Source organism: Callionymus lyra, chromosome 10 (genome assembly GCF_982586985.1).
Source record: "Callionymus lyra chromosome 10, fCalLyr1.hap1.1, whole genome shotgun sequence".
Lineage (NCBI taxonomy): Eukaryota > Metazoa > Chordata > Actinopteri > Syngnathiformes > Callionymidae > Callionymus > Callionymus lyra.
Window position 1 is genome coordinate 13,766,986 of NC_141827.1, and position 25,805 is coordinate 13,792,790.

General features: G+C 42.1%; 2 protein-coding genes across 3 annotated transcripts in view; one reads left to right on the forward strand and one right to left on the reverse strand.

Moving 5' to 3' along the window:
* The window catches only part of LOC148070443 (single-strand selective monofunctional uracil DNA glycosylase-like), a 69,576-nt gene that overhangs the window by 27,591 nt on the left and 16,180 nt on the right, over positions 1–25,805 (reverse strand). The window lies entirely within an intron of this gene.
* The window catches only part of LOC148070444 (retinoic acid receptor gamma-A-like), a 31,132-nt gene that overhangs the window by 2,969 nt on the left and 2,358 nt on the right, over positions 1–25,805 (forward strand). Inside the window, exons 2-8 of one of the 2 annotated variants that reach the window (XM_087800044.1) lie at positions 6,905–7,226; positions 22,929–23,077; positions 24,002–24,143; positions 24,228–24,391; positions 24,463–24,639; positions 25,312–25,516; positions 25,587–25,745. In XM_087800044.1, the coding sequence (XP_087656170.1) occupies positions 7,058–7,226; positions 22,929–23,077; positions 24,002–24,143; positions 24,228–24,391; positions 24,463–24,639; positions 25,312–25,516; positions 25,587–25,745 (1,165 nt within the window). In that variant the 5' untranslated portion in view covers positions 6,905–7,057. Of the gene's footprint in view, positions 1–6,904; positions 7,227–13,072; positions 13,414–22,928; positions 23,078–24,001; positions 24,144–24,227; positions 24,392–24,462; positions 24,640–25,311; positions 25,517–25,586; positions 25,746–25,805 lie in introns of those variants that run through there. The other variant, XM_087800045.1, reaches the window with a different exon arrangement.

The following is a 25,805-nucleotide window of genomic DNA, read 5'->3' on the forward strand; positions in this document are numbered from 1 at the left end:
TCTTCAGTTTTATAATATTGGAACATAGTGTTCTTTGTCCGGTTTTAATTGGGAGAAAGTCATTTGACTTTTATTTATGCCCCCGAATTCCAACATCGCTTGATCGAAAATCATACAAAGGTTAATTGTTTCCCTCGACTTTTTAAACTTTGGCTATTTAGTCAACAACATTAGCCGTTTAAAAAAAAAACGTACGATCCATAGTGTAGATGAGGGGTCACTAATGTGGTGACCACCAGACACCAGAGGAGTAGCCTGTGGGCCTGTTCAAAACTTTTTTTCATACAATAAACTACTACTAGATAAATGTCGGTAAAATATTCCATGAATGAAAAATCAATAGAAAATATCTTGGTGTTTTTTTTTCACAATTCAATGGATTTTTTTTACTCCATGGCCTTTGTTGACTTGTGTTTTATTGGACAATGTTCATCATTGATAGTATTTCATGTGATCACATATATATTTAGATATTCTTCTTTCTGTAGCATCACTCAAAATGAATTGTGGTTTTATGGTCTAAAGTTTATAGACCCGGCTGAAGTCACGACATCGGTTGTCGTTCTCTGCTGTGAAGGGTCTTTAGGGTCATTCTGCAAACTGTAACTTCAAGTGTCAAAAACTCCGATTATTTTTCCTAAATAACTGTATATCCATACTGAATCCAAAAATCTTCTAAATGTGTGTATGTGTGTGAGTGTATGTATGTGTGTGCTTTGGATCCGAAAGCAGCATAACCAGGAAATCTTGGCGTCGTAAATAACTACGCTGACAACAAAGGTCGACTTGATATTCCATGATGAACACCGGATTAAGCAAACACTGTAACACTTAAGAAATGATGACGTGTTTGCCTTGTGGTCATATGACACAAGGCCTGTTCACAGGGTGACAGCCATTTTACGACCTTTTTTTCTTGGAATAGTCTCCTGACACGTCTGTTAGATTTCATTTGGCACTTGTGAAGTTGTTCATCATGTGAATATCGTTAATATCTAGAGAATCAAAACTAAAAGCATGTGTTGGTGTTCGCTCAAACTTCTTTTAGTTGCTAGTCTGGCGAGAAAGATATGCCGTTTTGTTTCAGTTAATTGTAACCTCCGTCATTTTAGGGATTTATTATAGTTGTTGAAAGATGTAACACCCCCTCATCGTGACACTATTAAATGAAAATGAATAGTAGCAGTCTGTGACGTAGTACATCACGCGTCAGGGTAAAAATAGAGCCAACTTTAACCAAAAAACACATTTAACATCTCTAGCTTATCAAAGTTCATCCTGTCATAATCAATAACCCACAGCTTAGCATTCATAGTCACAAGTAGCTACAAGAACTTGAACAGATCCAAGCATGTCTGCTGCTTACACGGTGAAATGACTTCATCAATTCGAGTTTAATTACATTCCCAACTTTCTTAATAAATGCTTTGAAGTTACATTCAGACTCCCGTCTCTAAATGAAGTGTTCTCATGAATGCGATCGATTGTGTTGATGATGCTGTGCTGACCAGGCCCAGCCGTGGCATCAGTCAATCTACTCATCCATGGTGGACTGGAGAAATTAAAAGTAGCTTATTTTGCAGTTTATACTGCTCGATCTCATGATGGAAAAAGAACAACAAGCAGCTCAACAGTCAAAATGTATGAACACACGTATCTTTGTGTACACAGAAAGCCCTCTGTCAGGGTGAATTACCAAAATAAACCGTTCCGTGTTCCATTGCTTCATGACTGCACTTGGGTTCTTGAAACGGAGCTCAGAAGCAACTTTGTTGAAATATACAAACAGACAAACGGCAATTAGACTAACTTCCTGGTCAGTGGAAAAAGTGAATTTGAATGGCAGGCATGTAGCACCTTGCTATAAAGCTCTGCCTAGTTTCCAGTTGACTCATTCAAAACACATACACTTTAAATTAGGAAACATTTAAAAAATAAACTAGTTGAAGTCGAGGCTCGCACAGACAAAAGCTTTTCACAAACTATGCCGAACTGACTTTTGAGGACAGAGGAACATCATCTTCTAATCCATCTGATATGCTAACATTTGGAACTTATCAACCACATGATCAAATAAGATAATGGCACCATTGTGTGATTTGGAGCACGGCGTTCATAACAGCTCAATCTTGTTTGAAAGTCCCTTTTCCTTTTGATGCAATTTCCACCATCGCATTAATTCCGTTTTGAATAAAGCGCTACGTTGCTTTTAGATTTCAAGTGGCAGACAGTGGTTGAGTAGCAACTCACCACATGTTAAACTGCTCATTTTGGCTCAGAATCAATCGAGGAACCATCGACCAACGACTCTTCAGACAATTCCCTGCAAGGAACTGCGGGCTTACCCAGAATCCTCCTGGTTTAATTAACACTATGGTTCTGCAGGACCCTATAGTCAACCTATTCATCTCTGGAAACACTTGCATGTGTCTTTGATGTTTCCATCCTGAAAAAAAAAAAAGGTTGAACAGAAAAATCCATTTTACTTGTTTATGTTGACCGAAACCAGAAACACCCAATTAGCATATGATAATAACCAGACCACAGTTTTTTTTCTTTCTTTTAAAGTTGATCCCAGAAAGTGTTGTCTTTGATTTCTGCCGCCTCTTGACTCTAGCGTGTCGAAGTACAAAGTGTCTCTGATGAAGTTGCCATAAAACATATTCTGAGGAATAAAAACAGACTGCCAAGAAATGTACAGTAATGTCGGAAAATGGGTTGACTCATTGTGGAACTTCGTAAAAAAACAACTTGAAACACCAGCAGGGCACACACCGCCGACTCCGTGTGACTCGCTGCAATTACTCTGTGCCTGCGCTGGCGCGTGCGGTTTCATAACGTAACCTCAAGCTAATTTGGGTCCAAAAAAAAAAATTGAACTATAAAGCAGAAGCACATTTACACACGAGGTTTACAACAAAAAAAATTCAAACTAGAGCCGCAAAAGATTGTGTTGTTTAGGGGGAACTGTGACGTGGAAGCTCCCCGCTTTGTCTGTTAGGAAGCAACATGTGTGTGAGCGAGCGGGACCGGGACCAGGTGACCCAGTCTGACCTAACCAAGCCTGGTCTCATAAAAGCAGCATTGAGGCCCGGAGGCAGCGAGACACAGCGCTGCTTGTGTTGCCCTGCTCAAGGTGTATTCTCCCTGGAGGCAGAACCAGGGAGTGGAGGGTGTTACTCATTATACAGAAACGCACCCTTCCCTCGGCTGCTGCACGTTATATGGTAGTTTATTAGTGGAAATAAAAGCGTTTTTTTTTCATTTAATGTATGTTTTCTTTACAGCGCTCTCACTCTTTCCTGCCCTGCTGTGTTACCAGCGTTTTCTTCTTCCCTCTAATAGCCCAGTTTCCAGTATGGCTCTAATTAATAGTTCTCTGTTCACTCTTTACACATGGCCAGCCAGATCCCTTAAACTACTTCCTATGTCTCTCTATTTCATTTTCCATCCCTGTTTGAGCTTTTCCCCCTCTGATCGTGATCCTTTTATACATCTGGCTTTCATACTGATGTTTTTCGCTCTGTGACTTTGGATTGGCCGGAGTGAACTTGAAGCAGAGTGACCGAAAAACTCTCTCTCTCCGTGGAAGGATTCTCCATCCTATATTTACTCCTGCGTTCTTTCGAGGTTCAATTGCAGCTTTCGACGGCGCTCCGGCGTGTGTGAACGCGGCGTGTTCTCCACTGATTGCTCGCCCATGAACATGATTAAAGTCACAGAACATCTGTGAGCGCTCACTTCTGCCAGCTACTTGTCTGTGCTTGACTGTTTCTGCCTCTGAATGTTTTTTTTTTTTCATGTGGCCATGTGTTAGTCGCTTTTTCCCCCAATTTGACATTCCACCCAGAAACATGTATGTGAGAACTTTTTAATCACGGTGCGCCTCGATTGCAACCTATGTTTAAAATTCTTTTGATCCTAAAGCACAAGTGTTCTTTGTGAAAATAGTCGCCGGGACTCTCCCCGACTGGCTCTCACGGCGAAGAGAAACCACAGCCGGGCTGAGCAGTAACAGAAATTGTCAATAAGGGAAATACGACTTTTAGAAACAACACTCGCAGTGCTGACTTTGTGGCTTTTGTGTGTGAACTCGGAATATGTATTCGCATGTATGTGTGTGTATGTTGTGGGAAGGAACGGCTCTAGAAATAAAACGAGAAGGAAAGAGATGTCAGACATGATTGAGTATTGTTTTAATACGCTGTTGTTCAGATCACAAAGAATATGATCTAAAAAAAGGAATACCATTCAATAAGATGAAAAGGTGATGCACAATCAATGGTTAAAAAATAAAACCTTTCCGATGAATATAAAAAGGAAGGCTTTCATCATATGCCACTGTATTCTTGTGTGTATGTTTAAACAGAAGAGCAAACATGGAGATTAAATAGAGTGAGAAAACAACATTATACAAAAGAATGTCACTCATCTTTATCAAATAGTTAAGCAAATGAACCAGAATTAAAGGTTTTACAAGGTACATTCTTAAAGTGACAAATAATACACACTTTTTTTCTCATTGTTTCACAATAGTAACAAACACTAGACATTACAGTAGCTAAGCATGTCAGTGTTGACCTGAATACTGAGAGTGTGCATTTGTGTGTGTATCCATGTGTTTGAAGAGCACAGAAAATAATAAGATTATACAAGGTTTGAGATGTAAAACTGCACAACTGTCGGTTACAACTTTCCTTTAATAATCAACTTCGATGTCTAAAAGCAGGGCTTCTGTGTGAAGTTTGTAGGTTATTCCTGTGTTACTTGGGTTTACTCCAGGAGCTCCAGTTTCCTCCCATAGTCCAGAAACATAGAGAGGTTCAATCAATCAATCAATATTCTTTATTGATCTCCATAGAGAAATCTCTCAGAGAAATTCAACATGTGGTGCAGTGGAAAAACCCGAGACAACCACAGAGGCAGCTGGTCTTGTGATAGCGCAGGTTGATGGGGAACTTGTCCTCAGGTATGAGCGTGTGTGTGAGTGGTTGTCTGACTTTTATGTGCCCTGCGACAGACTGGCATCCTGTCCAGGGTGTCCCCCGCCTCACACCCGAAGAAAATCGACTCTAGCTGTTATCCGTTACTGATCTGTTAGGACAGATGTCGGCTTAGTGAGTTAGTTTCTCACCGGGTGAGATCCGCCATTATAAGGTTCCACAAGGTGGCAAAATAGTGAAGCTGGGATAGAGGGTGTAGTACCACGAAGTAGAACCCCAGGGTTATCTTATATAATCTAGGTTCTACGAATGGTGCAAAGCCCTCTAACCACGTTGCCCAGCTGTCCAACCTTTCTTAATTGACTCTCAATTGTAGGAACGAGGGGGGTTGCACCCTGCTGGGTGGGGCTGAGGTTTCTCAGATACGATGCAGGGCCTCGAGGGTTAAACAATAGCAACGCTTGGTTAGAGAGTTTTGCACCGTTCATAGATTGTGGGTTATATTAGATAATCTGGGGGGTTTTAATTCGAAAAATATAAACAAAGAGCGCTCTGTTTCTTTTTGGCTTTCTTTCTCCCCACAAGCCATACTGTGCACAGGGTATGTGCCTGATCCAGTCCAGCTCACTTTGATGGTCTTGGATTTAAACTCATCTTCTGCAGGGGAACACTTTCACCATTAGCTCAGCAGATGATTTGAAATACAGAAAGCTTTTCTTGTTTAAAGGTTTTCCAAGCTTCAGACTGTTAATAATCCAGAGGTTTAGGTTCAGTGTTTCTGGCCTGAATCTTCTCTGTCACACCTCCTGAGTGGAGTCAAGACTAATAAATGTCTGCCGTATGAGTCTTTGATAGACGAGGGACATTACAGACGAGCAGGATTTGGATGTTTTTTGTGTGTCTTTTTGGGGGAAAAAAGTAAGCTACAGTTGCTACCTACATAAAGGTGAGTAGAAAAATAGTGCTTTTTTTTATTTCATCTCATACATTCGTTGATGGTCATCTCATCCAGAGCAGCAGTTTAACTGTTGGTCCCTCCCAAATGACTGAGCTCCTTATTACTGTGTAGAAAACGCATTTGTATGGTTCAGACATATTTAGGAGAGTAAAAAACACTTTTGGATCTTGTTTTTTTTTCTTTTTCATATTTAATAAATGCACTTCTGTGTGCGTGTCTGGGTGTGTGTGCGTCTATAAAGGGGCTCTGCTCTGACCAGTATATTTTTCCACATGTGGAACAGTTTACTTTAAATCAGGTTTTGGGGGCGACTCTGAGTAGCAGCTCTGTAATTGACAAGTATACTGTATATGACAGACTGTATGTGACTGTAGGTACCAAGTTAGTTTGTATAAGGGCACAAATGCTAGTCAGGCTTCTGATTTCCTTTATGAATGACTCAGCTATTCAAAGTTTGGTGTGTGTCTTTCTGCCCAGTTGGCACCCCCTTCATATTAGTTCAACAACAGACGTTTATAAATACAAATCGCTACTTCGCTCACCGAGTCCTGCGTGTTTGGTTCCCTTGCTGAAGCTGGCCCCGAAACAACAAGACATTCTTTGGCCGAGCAGTATTTTACCACAGCTCTACCACAGAGAGCGTGGCTCCGCCCACTCGTGAAGTCACTCAAGTGGATGAGCGAGTGATAGAGAAACAAGAGAGGGCTGCCCTTGTATAACTTTTGACAGGGTCACAGAGGCTCAGCGTGACTCCTGGGCACAGAAGAAGGTGGGACGTCGGCATCAGGAACTTTCATTTTTAGCCGCTGAGAGTCTTCACGGGGGTTCATTCTAGCCGTGTTTAGCCGTCAGAGAGAACAGAGAGCGCCTTGATAACACACTTGTGCTGATTGTAATCATATGACATCAAAACCCCGACACGGGTTAGTCCAGGACCATATATTGAAGGGTTACTTTTCACTTCCAGTGTGTAACTGTCAAACTTTTCTTGGTCATGTTGCAGGATCTGGACTTACGGCAGTCTCCTCCGTGAGAGTCCCAGCTGCTGACTGGGGCTGAATGGCAGCAGCCCCCCTCAGGCCTCATCATCGCCCCTTGACGGTTTCCCCTGAAAGACAAGACTCAGCGCGACCTTTGGATCAGAGTCACCTGTGACATGGCCACCAACAGGGAGCATCATCTGCGTCACATGACCGGCTTTCCCCGCACCATGTACCCGTTTACCTTCAACTCCATGCGGAGCCACTCCCCCTTCGACCTCCTGGCCAGCAGCAACCTTTTTGGGCGCTTCGGAGCTGATCTACCCAAGGAGATGGCCGCTTTGTGTGAGTGACAGCTTAATTCCAATTTCTGTTGCACAAGCACCAAAGTTTGTCTGGCAAATAAGATACAGATACACAATTGTATTTTCATTATTATTTCTTTCAGAGGCTATTAAACATATAGGAAATAATCTGATCTCTGCACACACACACATGACAAAATCACCCAGAGTTGAGAAGTGTAGTTAACTTTCCGAGGTGCAGGAGGCGCTGTTGTATCTCTTTGAGTCGCAAGGTTCAAAAACACGTTTGCTTCCATTAGTGCGTGTTTGTTTTCATGTATTGTGTTAAGCGTTATTGATATTAACATCGTGTTTGCGCACCTTTATTTGAAAGATAATGCAGGAGATCTACATGATGAATAAGATTACATCATGAGTTGCGGAGCAACACATGTTGCAGGAGTTGTTGTTACAGTATTTATGAAGCAGTTTTACACTGAATTTAAAGACTGTGCAAAGTACAACTTCAATATTTGACTCTGCAACTTTGCACGGTCCGGTCCGTGTGTGTGGTTTGCATGGATTGTGTGTTGAACGTGCAGCAGTTATCAGTTGATCTCCAGTCCTCAGCTATAACAGCATATAGCTCAGGCGGCTAGTAGCACTCGGCCTGTGATTACATCTCTGACATGCTGCCTCTGGGATTTTATTACTCACGGACAGAGGGATACAAGGCTCTCGCTTTATGTCCGTCAGACGAGATGACAATAAGGCCTGTGACAAATTAAAGAGGCCCGGAGAGAGAAGGGCCAGCATGCTGGAGTCACACCCGCGGATTTCACCTCTGGAGGTGTTTCATATCAAAGATACTGATGCATTTGTTCCACTGAGATTCAGCTGCTGTCGATGAATACGGACAATGAAAACACACAGGGTAGGTTAAAGGAGCAGAGGTTTTACAAATAATAACTTAAGATAGGAGTGTTGCGGGAACACCCCATTTGCTCAAGTCAATAATGCACTTTTATAAAACATAATAATTGCATTTTTAGTTATGTACGGCAACTTGTTATTAATTCTTCTAACAAGTGATACAGCTTTTATAAGTGTCCCTAACTGCACAAGAAAATATTTTTTAAAACTTGGTGTAAGTTGAGCCATGAATATCTGTCTGATACACTTGCGTTGTCTTCTTTGATCACTAAGCAACTCTTACCCTTATAAAAAACAAACAACACCTGAGCCCTGCTGCAGAACCGGTGAAGAAAAAAAGCTTAAGCTGTGAAGTGACAATAAAACAGAGAGTTTTTTGACACAAAGTTCCTCTTCACACCAAAATGTATTGTCAAAAAAAATGCTTTGTTTCTTGTGCAAAATGCAGATTTGACTCATTGATTGGTCTGTGGTTTCTTCTGCTCAAAAGGCTTCAGTTCTGATAAGTCACTGCTTTGATATCTGAAAATGTTAAAGACCCTGAGTGGGTTAGATGGAGTTTTGAGTATTTATTTGTGACTGTTTGTGGGCGTTAGTGAATCAGTTTAAGTCATTTTTAACACTCATCCTGTGACCGTAGTTTCACTATGCAAGAAAAGAGAATGAATTCTGTAAGTTTCACAGTCGATCTCACTCAGCACGACTCGCCACAAACGTACGACTGAATAAAATGAATAACATGCAATGACAGAATCCAGAGACGTGTCCGCCACTTCCACTGTAAGAGTGACGCTCTAGATGCTGCTTCATCTCAGAATATTGCAATAACACATCTCGCTCGAGTTGTGACATCCTGTCTCCAGTCATAGACGACCATCTAGACATGTTTGGGTTGGATTTGTGATTTTATTTATTATAGGATAGATTTATCTTGAATAAAATGTCCTGATAGAATAACTTTGTGTTGCATATTATCACTAAGACTAAAATTATCTGGTTCAAAAAATGAAAGTTACTTTAGTTGTCTAGGCTGACTCACCGTATAATAGACGTCAAAGTCTACTAGTCCATTCCTGGACGTTTAAATAACTGTCTATTTAAAGACGTCCAAATTTAGCACTTTACTCTTTACATTTGCAACAATTATTCGTCGTATAGATGTTTATTAAATGTACATTTTCAACAGGTATACTAATAAATCCCGTCACTAGAATCCATCAATTTATTCACGACAAACCCACACTAAAAGTGATTTAATTTTAATTTTAAAAGTAAATGTTTAATCATGTAATCTAAAAAAAAATGCACCTGTGATCCTTACCTTGATTTATTTCCAGGATGTAATGAAGATCTATTAGGTTTTTTTATTTATTTATTGCGTTTTTCAATTAAACTAATTAGTTTAATTAATGTTTTAGCTCTTCATCTATGCTACCTTTGGAAAGAAAGGCACATAATCCACATGTGTCCTACTGAAGAATGCAAAGTATCACAGTCAGACTCACACAAACAAGTGTTTTGTTTGTGTAGTGACTTGTGTGGTTGAGTATGAAACCTTCAACTCAAAATGGAGCTCGATCTCTGTGCTTTTATTAAATCATTTTAGTATTCAATAAATAATTAATTTTCCTCAAACTAAGCATTTAATCCAAACAAGGTTTTAATCAGAGCGAGTAAAAACACTTTGCTTCCTAATAAGGGGCAAACTCAAAACGTCCATGGACTCAAAACAAGTGCATCTCCACTTCAAACGCTTGCTGCTCGTGACTCCGATCCCTCGGTTCTGGAAGAGTTCTGTCCGACAACATCTGCATTTTCTTAACACGGCGCTCAATCACTCGGAAGTGTCATTGTTCAGCTCAGGACAGAACGTCCTCCAAAAATGTAACAATCCTCATATCGCTCCCCTAAAAATAAAACTGCCACATGTTCATCCTGCTGACATTCAAATGGTGACTTTAAAGCAAAAATCCATTTGTTGCTTGTATTTGTCATCCAGACATCTACGAAAATCAACTTGTTTTTGTGTCTCTCTGTATATGTGCGAGTGTGTGTGTGTGTGTGTGATACTAGTAACTGGAACCTAGAGTGGAACGTGTGTGTATTTCTTTGCATCTGTCATCAGAGGCACTCTGTTTTAAGCACACACACACACACACACACATAATTGTGTACCAACGCTCACACACACAACTGACACACATATTTCCACTCTGTAGGCTGCACATTCCAACACCCATGAATATCACCAGCAGCTCCGTCGCTCTCTTTGCCTGATGTTTGTGAGTTATTTGTCGTGGCGATGGTGCACCTTTTATACGAGGGCGACGGAAAGAGAAGCCGTTGTTGGTCGTGTTTGTGACTCGATGATTGTGAATACTGGTCATGCAGTTGTGTGTTCGAGGTCACAAATGTTCAGAGTGATTCAAGTTTTTAAAAATGTAATTTGATGACTTGAATTCAGATGAAGTGATGAGGAAAACAGGGCAATATATATGGGTTTGTATTCAGAGAACGGCAAAGGGGGGGTGGGACGCCCTTCGTGAGGCCTGGGGGGGGGGGTAATTGTCTCAAGGTGTGGGTAGACCTCAGCAGGATAATATTGTGCAGCTCCGCTCCCTGCAGTGTGTGTCGGTGATGGGGGGGGGGGGGGGTTCCGTATGTGGTGATGCTCGGCGACAGGTAAGAAAAGTGATCAGAAGGAATCAACAGCTTCTATCGTTTTCCCAAGTATCAGAGAGAAACTCGCCGTGATCCCTCAACCATCAAGAGCAGATCTTGGATGCCGGGCCTGGATCAAACAACAAGACAAGGAACAAACAATAGCTGGAAGAGAAAGAAGAAAAAAAAGAATTGAAAAAAAAAACTCTAAAGCGTACAAAGCCAAAGGCAGGACAAGTTGGAAGTCACTGTGTGTGTGAAGGGGGGTATGTGTGTGGGGGGGGGGTGTTAGAGCCCCAGTGGGGGTTTCTTGCAGAGTTCATCTCTCTTGAACGAGGGAAGGAAGGGGAGGAGGGGAGGAGAGCGGCGCTTGTCTAATATACACACCAGTGCAACTCCGGTCAATGTGATTCGCCTGCAGCGGAGTCACACGTCTGCTCCACTGAAGTATCCCAGAACTTTATCCATTTGAACCGAGATGAAAGGATTTAATTAGCTGCACATGTCAGCCCACTGTGGAAATAAATAATGCTTTGTGAGAAATGCATCGCGCTCCGTTCAACGGCTGAGGGAGAAGGACGTGTTTTCAAAGAATAGAAAAAAGTGCATTATTCATTAATTGACCCAATTAGTGATGCCGATGGAAGTGGAAACTTTCGACAATATTTATTCATGATTTCACTCAGTGCTTTAATTTTGATGTCTTGACTCACCTCTGTCCTCCCTGGAGTACGACCGCAGGCCACGAGAGACGCACTTTGAATAACATTCTGTATGTTACCACTCTATAGAAGATCAAATAACCATCAGGATTCATCATCTCCGGTGCAAACCAAAGAGAAATAAATAATGATACGTATATATAGAGCTTTTTCTTTATGTTGCAAATATTTGCTAACACAAAAAATGTTGTGCCAGTGAGTGGTTTGTGTTTTTTTTGTATAAGGTTTATGAGTGTAAATCTATGAAGATGTCTCAATCTCTATTAAACAAATTTAATTTAAATTTAGTTCACTTCAAGAAACATCTTAAACCGTTTTTATTTGTTCAGGCTTTTCCTTGATTTTCTGGAACTCCTGTTGTGTTATCAGTTTTATCTTGATCTTTAAAGAATATACTTTATTGAGTATTGTTTTGATTGTTCAAGCGCTTTGTGACCCTGGTCTGGAAAAGCGCTATATAAATAAAAATTACTTACTTACTTACTTACTTTTACGATTAATTAATTAATAGTCGGTCCTTTATTCAGATTAATTTCTTCTATAATAAGTGTCTATTATTAACCCAGGGTTTAAATCAAATTTAAATCAGAAACTGACACTTCAACACAAAATTTATTTTTCAATGTGTAGATTTCAAACTCGTCTTGGAACAGTAACCAACAATAAAGTAACTGTATGTTAACGTTCTAAAGTAAGTAAGTAAGTAAGAAAGTCATTTTTATTTATATAGCGGTTTTCCAGACCAGGGTCACAAAGCACTTAAACAATCAAAAAATTATTCAATAAAGTATATACTTTAAAGGTCAAGATAAAACTGATAACACAACAGTCATGCCGAACAAGATGTCGATCATCACTATTAACAGGTTAATACGCTACGATTAAACATGTTTTTATTAATGATTCATTGCCAAAAACCTTCTCCTGAAGCAGAACATCTCATGTCGGGCAAACATCTGAGGACATGAAGCAGAGAGAGGCAGAAAAAAATGAGCAGGAGAGCGAAAGAGAACAACTTCAAACCGAGTACTAACCAATGGAATGCTACGACCGAAAGAAAGAAAATAACATTTATAGCATGAACACATGGGTGTCACTTCAGGACACTCTTGTGGAGAGTAGCATTGATTTATACGCCACCAGAGTTTGGAAAAACACCAACTAGAAGAAGAAGAAAATGTGAACCATTTTTTTGGCTCATTTCTTGTTATGATCTGCTCTTGGCCCTTCAAAAGCAATGCACAGCACAACACCATAAATCTCCCTAGGACTTAAACTTGTAGTTCAAAAAAGACTATATCTCAGGCAGAGTCAGAGGCAACAGAAAAAAAAAGTAGTGGCAAAAAGGAGGAGAGCATAGATGAAAGGAAGGGGAGCAGAGGAGGTGAGGTCGTTTGTTTTCATTTTCTCAATATGAAATATGAAGAGGCCACTTGGACGCGTTGAAGGGGGAAAAAAAAGTACGGAGAGAAAGCAAAAGTTCCATGACCAATCCTCGCTGAGGGACACACCCCTCTGTGTGGCCCCTCCTCTCCCGCGGACCTCACCCCCTTCTTCCTCCCAGCCAGAGAGAGAGAGAGAGAGAGAGAGCGAGAGCAGAGAGTTGTTGGTGCGAGTCTGCGAAAAAGGGAGAGACCAGTACTAGAGAGGAAAAAACTGTTGAAGAACGACCGGAGAGGAGGAGCCGCGCGGGAGACCAGGGTCAGCAGCAGGGACCACAAGGGCGACAGACGGGGGACACCTGGGAGAGAAGAAGAAGAAGAGTTTGCGTTGACTTTGGTTTGGAGATGTTCGACTGCATGGAGGCTCTGGGGCTGGCCCCGAGGCCCCTCTTCGATGTGTCCGGACAGGGCTCCTGCATGCTGGCCAAGGCCACCCAGTACTTCTCTGCCATGGACCCGTTCGCGTGGGTCGGGTCGGGCAGTATCCAGTGTGAGTACCTGTCTGTCTTGTCAGTGCGTCTGTCTGTCTGTCTGTCTGTCAGTGCGTCTGTCTGTCTGCGCGTCTTATCTCCACAGGAAGAGCCAGATTCCTTTCGATTCTGTGTACTCGTTCTCACCCCGCAGTTTGTTTGTTTATGTGCTCCGGGTGCTTTTGTGAGTGTGAGTGAGTGAGCCGGGGAGTGCATATTTATACTTCATTGTGTTTGTTTTCTTTATGAATGACTGCACATGATTGACAGGCCCTTTAAAACAATGAGGGACTTTTAACCCAACAGTGTGTCCTGAGAGGATAGAAGCGAATGACACTGGAAATAATGTTGTTTTCTAATTCTATGGTGAGGGAGTGAACAGGTGAATCTCTACAGTTTTATCTTGATCTTTAAAGTATATACTTTATTGAATATTGTTTTGATTGTTTAAGCGCCTTGTGACCCTGGTCTGGAATAGCGCTATACAAATAAAAATTACTTACTTACAGTAAAAAGTCATCAAGTTTTTGAGACTTTGAGACTTTTGGTTGTCAATCATTTTTTTTTTAGGAAGAATGTTGACGTGACCTCAACATGACTGGTATTCTCTGACAATGTTTTTCTCTGATGTTTACAAAATGTTTCTGTGATTTGAAGTGAATCATTTCGTTTCAGAAAGTACATTTCTCCAAAAAATAAATCACCTCACTCTTTGCACAAGTCATGACACATGACAGCTGCTTTTCAAATATTTGGATCTATTGCATCGAGATGTCGCAACCATTCTGTCAACGATGAGGAAGATGGAGATGTTTGTGACACTTTTTTTTTATTCTCAAGCGTTTGTCGCATCCATTCTGTTGGTCGGTTCAACCATTTTAATGTTGGCACCACATTTCAGGAGGAGCTCCTAATATCTATTAATCCTCCATAATTATTGAGATACGCGGCCGCTGAGCCGTGTGGTGTCCGAGCCACTGGCTAATGATGATAGATGAGCAGTCAGGATGACAAACACCACAGCAGGGCCTGTTTCAACTCGCTAAGGAGCTTCACCAGATGCCATCTGCAAAGACAAATACCCCGAAAAGACCATTCATCAAGTTCTCGTCAAGCTCTTTTCTTCGGGTTCGTAGGAATTTGACGAGTTGCTTTCCATCAAACGTTTTTTAAGGATATTTCCTGGACGGTGTAAAACAGTTGGAAGTGTCAGTTTGTTAATAAATAAATAAAAAAAACCCAAACAAGCATTTTTATCTCAGTAGTCACCAGTGAGAAGAAAAATCCAATGCTTTTCATTGGTTACAAAATAGCCATTCCCAAATTCTAACAGCAGGTTTAGACACATTTGCAGTAAAGTGACACCGATCTCTACACTTGAGCACCAACATACATCAGCGCTTCAGACAATAAGGTGAAGGAAACAAGGCAAATGTCTGGTGGAAAAAAATAAGTCTGAGTAAGCTGTATTTGGTAGAGATTACAAGTAATATTAGATGAATATTAAATCTATTTAAAAGTACTAAATTAATCTGCTCTTTCCATAATTAGTGATAACTAAACCATAATATTAGACACTACTTAAACTACTTCAATTTGTTCAGGCTTTTCCTTGATTTTCTGGAACTCCTGTTGTGTTATCAGTTTTATCTTGATCTTTAAAGTATATACTTTATTGAATATTGTTTTGATTGTTTAAGCGCTTTGTGACCCTGGTATGGAAAAGTGCTATATAAATACAAATTACTTACTTATTTACTAAAACTAGTTTTGTTTATAGTTTGACATGACTTTTATTGATTTTATTTTTTAAAATAATGACCTCATATGATGATACATATTTGCATTTCAAGTAGTATATTTATAGATAGATGAATAGACTTAAAAGGTAGTTTAGGAAGCCGGGTGATGTCTTGAATTATTTTCATCAGGTATATAGCAGTGAACAAAGGTTGCTGCTAAAGATACCAACATGAAGTCGTTGATACAGAATCTCTGGTCACATCTCGGGGTGCACACAGCACCTCTCTCTACTCACACCCCCCTCAGGTGTGTGTTCACAACTATTAGCGTGACTTTATAGGAAGAGATCAACACCATGTCAGGAGGTATTAGGAGCCCCTGAATGTCCACTCTGTATGTCGGAGGGTTTCTTTTTTTCCTGGGAGAAGAGTTTCTCTACCTGACATCTGCCTCCCCCTGCATCTGAAGAATCCTTTTATCAGACCCTCTAAGAGTGTGTGTGAGCCCCCCCCACAGCAGCAATAGTGTGTTTGTTATCTGCTCACACATGGCTCAGTTTACATGCATTGTGTTGTGTAACCAAGAGCTTTAAATGATTCAATTACAATTACAAAGGCTCAATTAAGAGATTATGCGCTGTGGAGGTGCATGGAGGAGGGTTCGTGGGGGGGGGATTAAACCCCCCACTGAAACCCCTTGAAAGTCAGCCTGGAGGGGAAACACTCAAGGCCTTATCATTCAGTGGTTATCTCCTCTCTATGGAAGAGGCTTCTCTTAGAAGCGGCTTCAACAATGCAGCAGGACGAGAAGCTTCAGTGGAAGAACATGTGGCCATGATTTCCAGCACCGGTTCTTATAGCATTTCTCAGAATGGAATAAAAACACGATTATCACTGCGATAGCAGCATCACATGCACTCCACATTGTCAGAAGCTGTTTTTTTTTTTAAACCAGAAGATAAGACGTAACTTGTGTCCTCAAATATTCGCACACAAAAGCTCCTTTTCACTCCTTCTCATGAACGGCATTCACTTGTGGTTAAAAGATTCCCTCGTTTATCTGTATTTAGTTTTTCTGGTGAGAGGTCTCAGGTTACGGCCGGTCCTCAGAAGTCGGCTATTGTTGATCTGAGCGGCTCCAGTTGGCAGGTAAAAGAGTCCATTTTGATTTGGGAAGATACTGAATCTTTGCAGTCGCAGCAGGGTTTCTTCATGGCGCCTGAGTTGTCAACATAAAAAAAACCTGTCATGCCACATTCTATATGAACAAATCGTGACCTTTGTCGCACTGAGCGTCTTCTTCTCGTGTATGTTGTTGAATTACGCCGGAACTTGATTATATGTTGGAAGTGTATTTTGGCTCTGCTGCAGATTAGTTGCTTCTCTGGAACCGGCTGTGAAGCCCACAGACGTCTTGTTCCGACTTGTCTGTGACGGTCGCTGCTCGGAGTCACGTCAGCAGCATTCCACGTTTACTTTGAATCGTCGGGAATGGTTGTGTTACTACAGCGAGGACCCTTCGGAGAATCATAAAGGAAGTTGATTGTTTATGTTTTTCACGGCTGATCAAATTCAATGTGTATTTATATATGCGTCTTTCTTTCCGTGATTGCTATAGATGCGGAGGAGAAATCAGCCGTTGTTGATGTTGATGTCTGGTACTAGAGATACACTTGTTTGGAGAAATGTAAAGATAACAAGAAAAAACGACATTATAAAACCAGAGTTTAATTCAAGAGCTTGTATCTAAACATTTTCCATGTTTCTTGATGATAACACCAACAGTATTGTACTGACAAAAACGGTGATTTGATGTATTCCATCTGTTGGTCACATTGTTTTTAAATGACTGTTTGTCATCATAGATGATATTTAACTTCCCTTCCAGGTGATCGTAAATCAAACTAAACCTTTCATCAATATTAGGTTCAACATGTTGGTTGTAATTATCTCAAAATGCTTGAACACGGAGCTCTTCAGTGGATGTCAAAGCTCAACACCCAGCAGGAAAAAAACAAAAGCCCGAGGAGAGAAATGGCTTCTGTCGACCATCTTGTTCACGTTGGTCAGAATCCAAAGTTTAAGTTCATGGTGAGATTTAGATCGTTATTTCGTGTTTGAACTACATCCCATCGTGCTCGTTTTTTAGAGCCACTGAATCCCATTGGTTTGTAGTCCAAAGAGTTTGTATTTTCTTTCCCTGTACGTTGTTTTAAATGGAGAGAAAGCAGTTACTCAAACTAAAAACTTATTTTTAAAATGGTGTCCTTTGCCTTCCTATGTTAGGAAGTGTAATCCCATGTATTGGCGAGCAGTTTTTATTGGCTGTTATAAAAGAGAGAGAATGTATTGTATGAATGCTGATGAATAGGAGGGACAAGGCCACATTTAACTACTCATCCCATAAACAACCTCCCCCATGGTACCTCGGTCACATCCTCAATTCTGAAGCCTTTGTTAAAAATGACGCTGGAATCCAGTTTCGGCCTCACACTTGGACTTGAATCCCACAGTTGTTTGAGGTTCATTTCGGGAAAAAAAAAAGCCGTTCAAGCAGGATGTCGGCCTTGATTGTGCGAAGATTCTCAAGTGTCATGATTTCTCTTGTTGTTCTTGGGATGTGTGTGTAAGAGTGTGCGACGTAGATTGTCTACTTCCTCCTAAAGTGTTTGGTGCTCCAGCTTTTATGGTGCCATCTTGGACAGTAACTGCTTCTTTCAAAGGCTCAGCCAGCGACAGAAAGGACTCCTCCTCCTGTCAGGGCAGGAAGGCAGGAGAGCACAGGGGGGGAAGAGGGCTATTAGTGGGGGGTTGTGGGGCGGGGGTGGTATTGAACTTAGAACAGCTGATGAAAGGGATTGTCACTCGCATCTCCCCCGTCTCTTCCCTGCTGTTGTGGAAACTACTCACTCAGCATACTTGAAGCTGAGGTGAGTTTTTTTTGTTGAGACACACAACATCGCAAACTTTTAGTTCCATAACATAAAGGTTTTTATAAACGACAGAAGATTCCTCATGTTTTTGTTATTAAGATCAAGGCCATGAACACTTTTACAAACTTTTAAAGGTGATTTATGGAGGTGTAAAGTAGGATCTTAATATTGAGTGGATGTTTGGTGTCAGCTGTGGTAGCACAAACTATTTAATTTCAAATTAAAATGAATTATTTAAATGTTTTACATTTTTCCACTCAAATTTTATTTAATCAACTCCGATTCCTTTTTATGTATTTATACACTGCCTGGCCAGAAAATATCACCATGAAGCGACAACATCTGCTGCAAATGTTTCTTACCTTGCATTAATGAAGGGACGGTCGACCCCTGAAACTTGAACTTGTATAATATTATTATTTAAGAGCGTTTTTTTTTGTTCAGGCTTTTCCTTGATTTTCTGGAACTCCTGTTGTGTTATCAGTTTTATCTTGACCTTCAAAGTATATACTTTATTGAATATTGTTTTGATTGTTTAAGCGCTTTGTGACCCTGGTCTGGAAAAGTGCTATATAAATAAAAATTACTTACTTACTTACTTATAAATTCAAGTTGTTCTGTCGATCTCATTCATATAGACAATAGACATCACATTAAAAAAAAAAGAGTCAATTTTCTTACGTTAGATTTAAAAGGAAAGGAGCAAACTAGGTAAAAGAAAAAAAATACCAGAAAAAATGGCATTTTAGTTGGAATCGGTTCTGAAATTGAGATAAGAAAAGTAGTAATTATCTATTATTTTAGGGTTTAACTTCATTAAAAAATACCTTTGTTTTGTTGTCAGTTTAGGTTTTGATTGTCGGTTGAATGATTGTTTTACTTTTTTTTTCTCGGGATGAAACACGTCAGAGTGTAGCTTCTATCCTGTAAATACGACCGAACACTGTCGAGAGATTCTTGCTCTGTGTACGTCTGACCTGTTACCTGAATGAGGAATTTGAGTTTCATTGAAAAAACCCGTTGGACGGAGGCGTACGCATCTTCCAAGCGTCCAGTGTGAGACAGAGCGGAGCCTCGGTCGGAGAGAACGGTCCGGTGAGATGTGTGTGAAGTTGGCAGCTCGAGCTCAGCTGCAGACTCTGAAGGGCCATATGTCACACCGAGACGTCCACGCAGTGCAGGAATAAAAGAATCCTCCATGATGGTGTGTAGAGAACTCCTCGCCCTGTGTGTGTGTGTGTGTGGGTGGGTGTGTTGAGTACATTTAAGCTGCAGACTTCAGCAGCTCTGTGACACATGGCGTCAGTCACTGTGTTTTCATTCTCGTATATACGTGAGCTGGGAGTGACGGGGTGGTACGATCCTGTCCGCCTGTCACAGGTCAGTGCGGCAGCTCTTCGCTGACGCACAAAAACAAACCCAACGAGCACAACATGAATGAACAGACAAAGACAATAGAAAAAAAACCAAATCTTCATTAAATCATGCAAGAATATACAGATTAAAGTAATTATATATATTTTTTTTTTTCTTTTGAGTCCCTCAGAATACATAGACCTCGGTGAGTAAACGCTGTAGAATCTTTGAGAACAGAAAATTGAACATGATGAACCAGTTTATTTACCATAATCATGTCGAAAACTACAGAAATTAACATTTCAATGTCTCCTGGTGGGTTTATAAAACGACACTGTGTTTCGTTGAAGTTGGCTAGAAAAGCTTGGACCTCTTTGTATTTGCTGCTGCCCCCGCGACCTGACCTCTGAAGAGAGAGCAGAAAATGAAATGAAATAGTTTGATATAAAAAGGCGCATATTTCTGTAGGGGTTTCCCACGATCCAGTTCACAAGTGATGAAATTTTAGCTCGATCTAAAAAAATGTCAACAAGGCCGAGATCCGTTTTCTGTGGAGAGTCTTTCCTTGTTTCCCCGCATGAATAAATGTCAGCTTCTCGGCTCCAGTTAACACGGATCACATACCGAGCGTCCGCATTCGTAGCTGCTCTACAATCACAAACTTGTGCAGGCATTGAGGTAATATCTGGAATGAATTAGGCTTTGAAACAGTGACGGGAGAGGAATGTTCGCGAGAGACAAAGAAAAAAGGTCGATGTCGAGCTCCACAAGTCTTTGAGAGTCTGCCAGGGATCTCCATGTAAATGGATGTGTGTTGTGACTCGCCGGTAAGCAGATAATGTCTAAATGAGTGGAGGCTTCACAGGCGGCGCTTGTCTGTTGTGTGCAGTCGAAGGTGTGCTGATTGATGTTGTGACACACCGCGGGGTGACTGCCGGGCTAAGAAGGCACCAGTGTATTTTTTTTTTTTTTTTTTTTTCTCCCAGAGTCTCCAAGGCTGAGCTCGGTTCAGGGTGATGACAGGTCTGCTGACACTTTTTTGGCTCCTCTTCTTATTCCTCCAACGCCAGGTAGCCGCCCCCCCCCCCCTCCCCTCTCCCACGTCCTCTCTCAGCACCTCCATCCGTCTCACCCTGCACTTCAAGTCATGTTTCTCAGAATCCCCGTCCCTTCCTCGCCCCTGCCTCGCCGCTCTCAGACGCTGTCAGTCACTAACCTCGGCGCCGGCGCCAGATGCACTGGCTCCGTGTCAATAGCGGGTTTTTTTTTTATTTTCCACTTGTTCTCGCAGGAATGCTCCAACAATGTCGGTGTTACTACACAAACACGGCACAGTGATCCAGTTACGACGGCGCCCCTCCGGGGCTCCGCCCTCCCGGAGTCACCTGGCTCCCGTGAACGCCTGAGTCACCTCCACGTTATGTGTCAACCACTCGCTTGCTTATGAATCATCTCGACTGACTCAGTCTCTTTAAATCTTCCTTGTCCGCCTCTCGACAATGAAAAGCAGCTCAAGAGACGTCAGCGTTCTTTGAGTCTTGGGTCACTCGGCAGATAAATGAGAAACAAATGGTGAAATCTCTCTCTCTCTCGTGAAAATATTAAATAAATTACAATGATTGTTTCGATTGACTCGGGTCCTCTTGAGCCGTTTCTTTATGACATCTCAAAAGTATCTTGCGCTCATGTTCGCCAGTGAGGGGACTTTTTTTCAGGGCGACTCCTGGGCGCCTCCAACTGGGTGGAGAGCTTGTTTGCAGGCGCGAAGGAAGGGTTGGAAAAAATCTCATTATGTCGTTCTTAAACCAGTTTTAATTGTCTACTCCAGGCTCTTGTCTGCCAGTGGTCTCCTCCCAAGTGTCCCTCCTACAGAAGTAGACGCTCTTAAGACTTCATAAAAAACTATTGCATCTCTCACGGGCTGGAGGCCGACTCAGTGTGAGTGCAGACCTCTACCGAGCTCTTCCTTCACTCCTGCATTATGTCACCAATAATTGTAATTTGACATATATTTATTTTTTACACATCTTATAAATTAAAATATCATTGAGGTCGACGAGCTCAATGAGAAGCATTGCACCACCGGTGAGGGAAGAATACTTCAAAATATCTGTGGATCCAGATGGTAATCCACCGCGATGTAGTGTTCTTCGTCTCACAAGCTGCATTAACTATTTATTAACTAAAGTTTTAATCAAATAATGGCAGGTTATGACTTGAGTTAGGAGGGAGAAGATGGGAATGGAGCTCAAATCTGTTGTATATTTGAGTGGGTTTCTTTTCTGTTTAGGAAGTCACTCCTCTTCAGTCAAGGTCAAAGTTAAATGCCCCGATTTTATTTAACCTCTCGTCCACTGGGAAGTTTTTGTCCTTCTGTTCACCTCCTCTCTTTTTCGTTCTCTGTTCCCCTCTCTGTTTTTATTAGATTATTCCTTTGTGCAGTTGCTTCTCTGTTTTTGAAACCCTACCACTCTTGTTAATGACAAGCTGTGGGTCAGGTTGAGGTTGCTGTGGCGGGACTGGGGGGGTCGGGGGCAACATTTGGTCCGGTCCTGTGCTATCCATTGAAGGTGAGCAGAGGGGCAGTGACTTTGGGTTTTTGACCCTGCATTCTTTATTTTTTACAAGAGAGGGATCCAAGGATGGAGCTGTTGATGTGAATAGCTGCCCAAGGTGACTGGATCCCAATAAAGAGGCCGTCAGCCGGGCCGGGGCGCTACCCCCACCCCGGACTCGGGCCTTTATAGGGCCGCTTATGAGCCTGGGCAACTATTAAACTCTGTCCAGCCTGCGCCGAGGAATTTAGGGCCAGGAAACAAGAGGGGTGGGGGGTGTGACTGGGCAGAGGAAGGTGAAGTTGGGGTGACTGAAGGTGAAAGTTGAAAGGCATGTTCCAGAGAATCTGCTTGTTCTTCAGTCGTCGCCCTCTGAATGCGGGTCCAAACGACCGACCTTCCCAGAACCGTTCCTGCGAGATCTATTTCTGAGCGTTTTGTGTGAATGTTTTTATTGGCAGTGGAAGCATGTGGCCGGCAAATGGTGTGATACAATGTGCCATGTTCTTTAGCACGGCGGTGAGAAGCGCCCGAGAGAGACAGCAGAGCCTCATAAACATCCCGCCTTTGTTTGTTCACATGGAGCTGGCGCTATACGGGCCCGTCTGACTGCAGAGCCCCTCAAATAAAAAATGTGAACTTGTGGCTGCGCACACACACACAAAATTCAGATGTCAGTCAAAAAGTCAACAGAGGAATGCCGCCCCCTCCCACCCCCGGGTCACCCGTAAAAACTAGAAGCCAATCAAATCTCAGCTGCCAATCAGCGTTTTATCATCGGGGCCATCTGGTCATCAGCTAATCAGTCAGTCTTTTAAGTCCCTGTCAATCATCCCCCCCCCCTCCTTCCTCCTCCTCTCAAAAGATTGCTTCTGATGCCTCCTGATGGTTTAGCTGACCATCCTCACTGGTGAGATGATTCATGTGTGATTTCTTCTTCTCTGTTCAGCGGTGGAGACCCAGAGCACCAGCTCCGAGGAGATGGTGCCCAGCTCTCCGTCTCCTCCACCTCCTCCTCGAGTCTACAAGCCCTGCTTCGTGTGCCAGGACAAGTCGTCTGGATACCACTACGGAGTCAGCTCCTGTGAAGGATGCAAGGTAACGTCAGCTGATGCGTCTCCCCGGCGGCTGTGTGCTGCCCTCTAGTGGATGGCAGCGGCACTGCGCATTGTGAATAACATCTGGAAGTGATTGTTGATGAAGCAGCAGTTTTTATTTTTTTGTTATTCAGATGTTGTTATCTTGTAGTAAATTTGATCTCAACCACTAGGTTAACTTTTAACTCACATTGTGACGTAAAAGTAAATTGATTGGTTTCCATTTTTTTCTTCCTTCATTGTTTATACGTTATTGTTTGACCTGAGATTTTTGACAATTACAAAAAAAATAAGAATTGTTGGATTCTGTCGGAATACTAAATGTGTTTTTTTGTCGTCGTTAAAAGTGTCGATTTCTGTTATTTAGATTTTCCTTTATTAAATATTTATTTTTGAAAACAAGGGGAAATCTTTTGATGTATTTTCTGTATATTAATTAACTTGAAAAAAAGGGGAATCATTTTTTTTAAACATTTTTAACAGTGTGTAGAACATCAAAAGTAACGGGTGACTACATTTTAAATGATGTTCCGAATCAACATTTGGACCCACGAATCGTTTGAAGGCGCAGAACCCGCTTTTCTTGCTCGCTCCTGTGTTGCTAGTAGAGAAGTTCTGCAACTCTACCGACCCCTGCTGTCCAATTGAGGTCATTACCATCAACGACCTGTATAGAAATGATTACAATGATAGTTATCCAATTATATCAAGAAATAAATTGTAGGGCAGTAATATTTGGCATCAAAAAAGACCGGTGAGAGAGCAAATTGTTTGAGTTCTTTGTTTAGTTTTAGTGTTTTAATTAGATTCATTGTATTAAAAAAAAAAATCATTTTTTTTCAATACGGCAACTTAAAAATCCAATTCAAATTGAGTAGAAAACATGGAGACATTTCCTCAGTTGTCTTGTGTTGGTCTCTCTCAGGGTTTCTTCCGCCGCAGTATTCAGAAGAACATGGTCTACACGTGCCATCGAGACAAGAACTGTCAGATCAACAAAGTGACTCGGAACCGCTGCCAGTACTGTCGGCTGCAGAAGTGTTTCGAGGTGGGAATGTCCAAAGAAGGTGAGGATCTCGTGCCAGCTTTTTTTTTTTGCATGTGTTTGAGCTGCCACGTGACCTGCCGTTTGTGTGTGTGTGTGTGTGTAGCGGTGCGTAACGACCGGAACAAGAAGAAGAAGGAGGTGAAGGAGGAGGTGGTTCTGCCGGAGAACTACGAGCTGAGCGGAGAGCTGGAGGAGCTGGTCAAGAAGGTCAGCAAAGCCCACCAAGAGACGTTTCCGTCCCTGTGTCAGCTGGGCAAGTACACCACCGTAAGTCGCCTTCGTCGCGTCCGTGCTCGGCTGCTGTGGTCATGTGACTCTAACGTCGGCTTCCCTCTCAGAACTCCAGCGCCGACCACAGGGTGCAGCTGGATCTGGGTCTGTGGGACAAGTTCAGCGAGCTCTCCACCAAGTGCATCATCAAGATCGTGGAGTTTGCCAAACGACTGCCAGGATTCACCACGCTGACCATTGCTGACCAGATCACCCTGCTCAAATCGGCCTGTCTGGACATCCTGGTAAGAGTTGTTCTTCATCTACATGCTCTTCATCTACATGTTCTTCATCTACATGTTCTTCATCTACATGCTCTTCTTCCACTCATGTTCTTCATCTACCTTTTCCACTCATGTTCTTCATCCACTCATGTTCTTCATCCACTCATGTTCTTCATCCACTCGTGTTCTTCATCTACCTTTTCTTCTTCCACTCATGTTCTTCATCCACTCGTGTTCTTCATCAACATTTTCTTCATCCACTCATGTTCTTCATCCACTCATGTTCTTCATCCACTCGTGTTCTTCATCTACCTTTTCTTCTTCCACTCATGTTCTTCATCCACTCGTGTTCTTCATCAACATTTTCTTCATCCACTCATGTTCTTCATCCACTCATGTTCTTCATACACTCATGTTCTTCATCCACTCTTTTCTTCTTCCACTCATGTTCTTCATCCACTCGTGTTCTTCATCTACATTTTCTTCATCCACTCATGTTCTTCATCCACTCTTTTCTTCATACACTCATGTTCTTCATCTACATTTTCTTCATCCACTCATGTTCTTCATCCACTCATGTTCTTCATCCACTCATGTTCTTCATCTACTCATGTTCTTCATACACTCATGTTCTTCATCTACTCATGTTCTTCATACACTCATGTTCCTCATCTACTGATGTGATTTGTTCAGATGCTGAGGATATGCACTCGCTACACCCCGGAGCAGGACACCATGACCTTCTCAGACGGTCTGACCCTCAACAGAACCCAGATGCACAACGCTGGCTTTGGCCCGCTTACGGATCTGGTGTTCGCCTTCGCTGGGCAGCTGCTGCCGCTGGAGATGGACGACACAGAAACAGGACTGCTCAGCGCCATCTGCCTCATCTGTGGTGGTAAGACAACCGACGTCAACGGCGATCTTTGTTACCGAGGTCTGATATATCCTCGATGACCTTGTCTCAGACCGCATGGATCTGGAGGAGCCAGAGAAGGTGGACAAGCTGCAGGAGCCTCTGCTGGAGGCGCTGAAGATCTACACACGTCGCCGACGCCCGAACAAGCCTCACATGTTTCCTCGCATGCTCATGAAGGTCACCGACCTCAGAGGGATTAGCACCAAAGGTAAGCAGAGTGCACAAATGTTAACTCAACACTCTCTGAAAAGTCTTCAGTGTCTCACAA